General features: G+C 50.6%; 1 protein-coding gene across 1 annotated transcript; it reads right to left on the bottom strand.

Annotated features, from left to right (window-relative positions):
• Positions 1 to 2,876: 2,876 nt before the first annotated feature.
• On the bottom strand, positions 2,877 to 6,936 carry LOC136531795 (beta-1,2-xylosyltransferase XYXT1-like). Its single transcript, XM_066524441.1, has 6 exons — positions 6,398 to 6,936; positions 6,203 to 6,286; positions 5,951 to 6,052; positions 5,520 to 5,726; positions 4,775 to 5,014; positions 2,877 to 4,233 (listed from the first exon to the last, which is right to left on the bottom strand). The coding sequence occupies exons 1-6, from the start codon at positions 6,585 to 6,587 to the stop codon at positions 3,035 to 3,037; spliced, it is 2,022 nt and encodes a 673-aa protein (XP_066380538.1). The 5' UTR covers positions 6,588 to 6,936; the 3' UTR covers positions 2,877 to 3,034.
• Between the last annotated feature and the right edge of the window lie 409 nt (positions 6,937 to 7,345).

The following is a 7,345-nucleotide window of genomic DNA, read 5'->3' as shown; positions in this document are numbered from 1 at the left end:
CGAATGAATTATTGAATGTGTGTCGCCCGGCCGGCCCCCATCGTTCAAACTGCAGCAGATCCGTTAACCGTTTTTCTTTCTCTTTTTTCCCCAATAGGCAGTGTGACGTCCTGTCCAATATAGGCTCTGTTTGGCTTATCCCATATTTGATTTGTTCAGCTTCTTTTTTTAGTTAGGATAGTTTTTTCTCTCACAACAATTCAGTCAGAACAGTATTTTCAGCCAGTTTCAGATCAGCGACCATGACCATAATAACCGTCCACAGAACGGAAGAAGAGAAGAGAAGAGAAGAGCGAGACCCGGCCCCATCAGTAAAGATCTCGTGTCATGCGTGTCTCCGGCTAATTCCTCGCGATTATTTTTCAAGGAATGATGATTACGTACCAAGTGTGTGATGGTCCCGATGGATCGATCAAGTTGCAAAATCGTGTACAATCGTGCTGCATCCATGATGAGGTATAGCTAGTCGATCGAGTTGCATGCATGTACGGCAGAATTGGCACCTACAGTACTAATCCATAGTTTATAGTCAACTAGCTTGGGCGCCCACGCTTCGTGTGGGGAGTAGGGTAGAAAAAAAGGAAAAACAAAAGATGGAACGGGTGTGTATTGTTTCATAAAGGGTGTATACTATTCTGTATTGGGTTTTGTACTGTTTTATATCGGGTTGGTACTGTTCTTTGTCGGGTTGATACTGTTCCTTTGTTGGGTTGAGTGCTGCTCATCACGGAACCGACCACTGTTCATCACGGAACCGCGGGTGAACAGTAAATTCGCAGACAAATTTAAAGCTCCTATTCTTATTCTTATATAGATACGCATATACTTTCTCCGGCGCAACCTGCTGTTTGCAGGTGCCAAACATTAGTACTTCTTCAGGCGTACTCCTGCCTGCTTAGCCCCTCTGCTTCGTTCTTCCTCAAGCAAGCCATGCATGGTAGTGGAGATGGAGATTATCTTTGTGTTTGTTCTGTTTTTGTTGCATCGGCAGGCCGCGGAGTTGGAATGGATGAGCTCAGTCATCATCAGATAAAAAATCACGGTCTCTCCTGGATTTTTATCTAGTTTACGCACAGTGCTATGCTATGTGACTTGTACTTATTAGCCAGCTTATCAACTATAATCTACAGTATTTTTCTCTCACAACGAAAACATTTTTAGCCAGCTTATCAGCCGAACAGCCGTAACCTGTGAGCGCGAGATCCTCCTCGTCACTTGCTGGTGGAGCTGTAACAGAACAGTAGTCAGCATATGCATGTGCATGATTAAATTATGCCAGTACTAGTGCACTACTCTAGTAGCACTAAGAACACTCCGGAAGACCCAGCCATGTTCCCATGACACTATGACAAATTAGGAGTACACCTATCAAAAAAAAAAAAGGAGTACACCTACAGGATGATTGTTTCTGTAGTGAAGTACTAGTACTACTAAGTACGTTGTCGATGCATGATTGGCGTGACAGTGCGATGATTAGAGAGAATAACGAAGATGGTAAAAACCCTTCCCCTGAATCCCTGATACTCCTACAAAACATCATGTACTAAAGGACCGTACCTTTCCTGTTTCCCGTGGGTGTTTTTGTTTGGCATACCATCGAGGTCCTAAAGTATTTTCTTATTCCAAAGCAAAGCAGACAGGGATCGGGTATTTTACATGAACATACCTCAGTCTAGAAAATAATGTTCTACAATTGCCTATTTTACACGACACACCGGCCGGGATCGGATATTGAGCGTACGTTGAGCTTGTGCTATTCTAGCTGCCATGCAAGTCCCAACACAAGATCGTACGTAGGAGCTGCCAACTACCATGGTTCCAACATCCAAATCTCCACAGCGCCGTGTTACTCTACCATAGCACCAAGTGTTACTCGACAGGCTCTTCACTGTGATGCACTTCATTTTAGCATTTGAGATTGTTTTACAACGGTGAAGATTTTGAATGAAGTCTTTTTTTAATTTGTAAATTCTCCATTTACTATCTTTTCATGTGTACTTTTGCATATCCTGTAAAAGAATTCTAGAGTGCCAAAACTTGTGGAACTTGTTAAATTAAGACCATCTTGCTATGATGCATTAGGAAACGTTAACATTTTATTATATTTTGGCAATCGTATTATTTGAGTTAAGAACCACCCACAGACACATGCTAATTTTGGAGTACCTTTTGTACTTGCGGCTAGATTAGTTGGAAGCGGGCTATATAACTTGTGTTTTTTATTGGCTTATTTGTATATGGGATCAACTATATGTTGTTAACTATCTATTGCACACTATTATATTGCACGGTTTGAAGTATTTATATGCGGTTCAATTCATTTGGTCTAAAACTATCGAACTAGCTCTTTAACCGATTCTTTATGGCTGGACCAATGAGCCAGTGAAACGATAACATCATCAGTTCAATGTCGGATCAGGTCCTAATAACTATTGGTTAAATAGCCATGCTATTTTTTTCTAGAATAAACCCACGGAAGATGGAGAGGGGGAAATGTGAAAACAGGAAAAATCATGTGACAAAGAGGGCACGAAAGTCCAAGCAAAAAAATAGCTTCACCCAAGTATCGCCGTCTCAAACAGTCTTGAAGATGAGAAAAAAAAATATATTCTTTTTACTGCTCATATATATATGTATGTATTGAGGTGTATATCATTTGCACTAACTAATCACCTCAACCTTATTACCACCCAAAGCCCCAAGAAACACAACAATGGACAAATGCTGCATAAAAAAGAACTAACAAACATCTAAACCTTGTACGCTGCTTGCTGTCATGCTTCATGATGATGCCCTCCGATCCACCATTGCCCCTCACCTGGTCACTTGGCATAAGCCATCCGATCGAAAAGTGAAAAAAAAAGAGAGAGAGAATATATGATTTGTTCTAGCTTCTTTCCCTGCCATATCATACATTTGGTCGATTTCTGCTTGCTACATACACCGACATAACCCGAAAAGGAAGAAGAAGAAAAAAGGAGTAGAGTAAGAGGAGGATGAATGAACACATGCACGCACGGCGAGTCGGCGACGCTTAGTTGTCGCCGCCGCCGTTGGCCTTGGCCTTGGCCTTCCTGAGGTGCGCGATGGCCTTCTTGAGCGTCGGCCGGAACCTCTTCATGTCCAGCCGCACGTCCTGCTTGTCGAGGTAGGCGTCCTTGAGGGACTCCCAGCCCTTGCTCTTGATCCCTTTGGGGTCCGTGAAGATGGGGTGGTCGCGCGGGTACTGGTCGATCAGCGTGCTCTCCTCCAGCGTGATCCGGTACTCGAGGTAGCGCAGCCCCATGTCCCTGGAGGGGCCGCGGAAGTAGCCCGCCACGAACTCCAGCCCGCCCAGCGGCACCACTTGGATGACCACCCCGCCCGTCGGCACGAACACCATGTTGGTCAGCCCGGCGCCGTGCACGCCCATGATGGCGTCGCAGCTGTTGGCCAGCTCCGCCAAGGGCGCCACCTCGTGCGTCCCCTCCGACACCACCACCTCGAACCCGAGCCTCTCCGCGCCGCGCACGATCTCCTCCGTGTTCACGAACCGCCGCGTCCGCGCGCGCGCGATCAGCAGCAGCCTCGGGTGCTTCGTCGGGTCGGCGGCCGCGACGTCGCGCGGGAGCCCGTAGGTGGTGCGCATGAACTTGGTGAAGTCCAGCATGGAGTAGCCGTTGGGCGCGCGGCGCGGGTCGATGCTGAAGTCGTCGTGGCTGGTGAGCCCCACCTGGACGTGCCGGAAGCAGTGCACGCGCGGGTCCTTGTCCAGGTCGACCACCTCGTAGTTGGAGATGGCCTTGAACACCGGCGAGAACTTGCCCACCCACCACGCCTGGAGGTTCGTCACCAGCAGCCGCACCTCGCCGGAGTACTGCCGTGCCGTCAGGAACAGCGGCAGGATCACGTCCGTGAACGCGTGGAAGTAGTTGCCCGTGTACCCGCGGTCCGAGAACACCAGCGCCGGCACGTCGAATCGGTCCGTGCAAGCCGGCGCCTCGCCGGACACCGACTGCACAGTCACCACGCGGACGACGTGCATCGCGTTCGGGTTCGCCTTGCGTGGGTACGGCTTGATGCGCCACGACTCCGCGCGGAAGGTGCGATCGTCCGCGCCGCGCGGCGCCACCAGCGTGACGCTGGCGTTGGCGCCCAGCACGCGGACGTCGCCGTCGAGCTCGCACCAGTCGATGCGGCGGTTCGAGGTGATGTCGCACAGCGGCTTCCACTCCCGCGCCGGCGTCTCCGAATCTTTGCAACCATTAAAAAAATCAGTCAAGCACGTTGCTTGTCAGCTAATCATGGAATGACCGGCTGGACAAGAAAAGGAACTCCAAAAGAGTGTTTTTTTTTTTTCAATAGCAGCAAAAAGAGCTTGACGGAGAATGAACAAGGTTCATGGTAGACCACCGTCCACCGGACCCTAGGGAATTATGATCGCACGAGAGGCCTAGAAATGGGGCAATCCATCAGCTATTGGAACGGGATGATGCTGCCTACTAGTACGTTGCTCTCATCTCAAGAAAGGCGAAGAAGATGAGACATAGCGGCACGGACATACGTTGAGATAGAAGGCTGCAAAAAAATGCGCGTGGGGAAGAACACTACGACTGGTAGTCTGACCAATATGCATTTTGCAACGACATGCCTAAGATCCTGAAGAATTGCAAGGACGGTCTTTTCTCTTCTCCGTGCCTCACACTGGTTGGGTTAGCTAGCTGCTTATGGAATAATTTGACAGGAGAGAAAACATCTTTTTACCACAAAAGAAGAGAAGAATCAGGGAGGATACCTGCTTGCTTAACCTCTGGAATCGCTGGAATATGCTGATCAGCAGGAGCTTTGAGCTCTTGCGTAGCAGGAGGAATCTGCTGCGGGGGAGAAGGGAGGATGGCAGGGTCAGAGTGAACCATAGAGGGCGAGCTGCCATTGCTGCTGCTTGTGGTGACGGCGGCGGCGGAGGAGTCTTTGCTCCTCTTGGAACGATTGGCAACAGCATCCTGCACCTGCAGCTCCTCGTCCTCAAGACCACCTGACCAAGAAAACAGCAGCTCGTTAAAATCCTGCATTTCCCCTTCCTTCCCCAAAGACGGAAACAAACAAACAAAAGAGCGAGCAAAGCATTTATTTTGCTTGAATGAGTATACGGGGTGTTTGGTTTCCTGGACTAAATTTTAGTCCATGTCACATCAGACGTTCGGATGTTATTTAGGAGAACTAAATATGAGTTAATTATAAAACTAATTACATAACTAATTACATAGATGAAGACTAATTTACGAGACGAATTTATTAAGCCTAATTAATCCATCATTAGCATATATTTACTGTAGCACACCATTGTCAAATCATGGACTAATTAGGCTTAAAAAATTCGTCTCGCAAATTAGCCACAATCTGTGCAATTAGTTATTTTTTTCGTCTATATTTAATACTTCATGCATGTGTCAAACATCCGATGGGACATGGACTAAAATTAACACCCCCTAATACCAGTAATAAGTTAGCAGTTGGAGGTTGAGTGATTGCTTACTCACCTGATTCTTGCGTGCTGTTCGCGGCTTCCTCTGACGACACGGGAGGAAGAAGACCGGCAGCGGGGGCGTCATCGTCCTTGGCAGGAACCGCCTCGCCCTTGCCACCCGCTGCGGCAGGATTCGCCGCCGCGGAAGATGCATCACCGCTGTCCCCCACAAAAGTCTCGTCTCTCCTCGTGTCCTCCAGCGGCGCATTGCGGCCGGAATCTGACGAGAGGGCAAAAGAACCTAAACCGATTAGGGGGGAGGGGAATGGGGGAAAAAACAGTCTTTTTTTTTTATCGGATTTTGGGCTTTGCGTGCAGCGGTGCAGGACGGTGGGAGTGGGAGTACGGGGGGCACATGAGGCCGGACAGGTTGACCCCCATGGAAGGGCAAGCACGGCCACTCAATCTCGAAACAACAGGCGATGCCTTGCCGGTGGTGTTTACCTGGCGCCGAAGAGGAAGCCTTGCCGTCATCTTTGTCGAGCACCTCGGCCTTGCTCCCCTCCTCGGACATGGACAGCGCGTCCGGGTCCTGCACGCCCAAATCTGAACGGAAAGAAGGTCGTCAGGTCAGGTCAGGTCAGGTCGTGGAATGATTGGTACAGTAACCTCGTTACTGATGATGGGATCAGTTAATGTGAGTAGGGAGTTCGTCCTGTACTTGGAGGAGATCCCAGGGATTAGCTGACGGCTCACCTAATCGCTGCTTGGAGTTGGAGGTGTCGGCGGCGGCGCCCACCAGCGAGCCGATCCAAGCCGCATTGCTGGAAATGGGGCTGACTGCTCGGGCAAACATTATTCACAAACATCCAGGGAGTTAGCAGCAGCAGCCATGGATTGCAACCGGGGGATGGGACGGAGAGACAGATGGAATCCGCTGCGGAGACTTACTCATGGCGATGCGGATGGCGTCGAACTTGGCGGTGGAGAAGTAGGCGCAGGTGACGAGGAGGAAGCCCGCGACGAGGCCGAGCCCGAACATGCGGGGCTCCACGCGGCTGAAGCTCTTGACCAGCTTGCCGCCGTCCTGGTGGGCGGCATAGCTGTACGGCAGCTTCCCGCCGCCGCCGTCCATCCCCATGCTCACCTCCTATGCCCCTGCCCCGGCCCCCTTCTATCTCCAGAGCAGCAGCAGAGTAGCAGAGCCTCCCTCTCTCGTGAGCACGCGGCACGGCACCTGCTGGCAGCTGCCTAGCGCCACACAGACAAAAGCCCCACGCCAAAGCGTCGGAGCTAACGCGGCGAGGCGGTGCGCGATAACTTGCGCTCGTGAGCAGTGAGCTGGGGGCGGGGCGTGGATGGACGAACGAGTGAATACGGCAAGGCGAGGAAGAGGTGGGAGGGGGAGAAGAGAGGAGAGCCTCCGGGAGGGGTGGCGTCCGTTTCGTCCATCTCTCCCCACCTCGCCACCTCCATTTATTCCTCTCCATAAACTCTGCCCCCGCCTCGCCTGTTAACAGTAGATCGCGATCACTCGTATTTTACTTCTTGTGTTTTCGGGAACACCATTCTCCTGCCCTGCCAAAAATAAAGAACGCACGCAGCTGGACTGGAGCTTTCCGAGAGAGAACAAAAATATATATATATAGTATTAAAAAATGGAGATTTTTTTTTAGAAACATTAAAAACTGGAGATGGCTGACCAGCGGGCACCGGTAAGTGTAACGTGCGGGAAAAAATGGGCCGCTGGGTGCCTGGACCGGATGGGGCCCGTGTAACGCTGCAGACAGACAGACAGGCTTGCTGACACGCAGTGCATTATTGACGGCTCAAGTAGCCGCCGCGGGCGGCCGGCGACGACGAGGTCGAGCATCGGTGGTTCGCGAACGATCCAGGGGC

Source organism: Miscanthus floridulus, unplaced genomic scaffold (assembly GCF_019320115.1).
Source record: "Miscanthus floridulus cultivar M001 unplaced genomic scaffold, ASM1932011v1 fs_441_1_2, whole genome shotgun sequence".
Lineage (NCBI taxonomy): Eukaryota > Viridiplantae > Streptophyta > Magnoliopsida > Poales > Poaceae > Miscanthus > Miscanthus floridulus.
Note: the sequence above shows the minus strand (reverse complement) of the source record. Positions and strands in the feature narration are given on the sequence as shown.

Excerpts from the sequence above, each read along its gene's own strand:
- LOC136531795 (XM_066524441.1), bottom strand. The coding sequence starts at position 6,587 with ATGGGGATGGACGGCGGCGGCGGGAAGCTGCCGTACAGCTATGCCGCC. Across the intron at positions 6,053-6,202 it reads CAACTCCAAGCAGCGATTAG|ATTTGGGCGTGCAGGACCCG; the intron begins GTGAGCCGTCAG and ends CTTTCCGTTCAG. Across the intron at positions 5,015-5,519 it reads GAACAGCACGCAAGAATCAG|GTGGTCTTGAGGACGAGGAG; the intron begins GTGAGTAAGCAA and ends TTTCTTGGTCAG.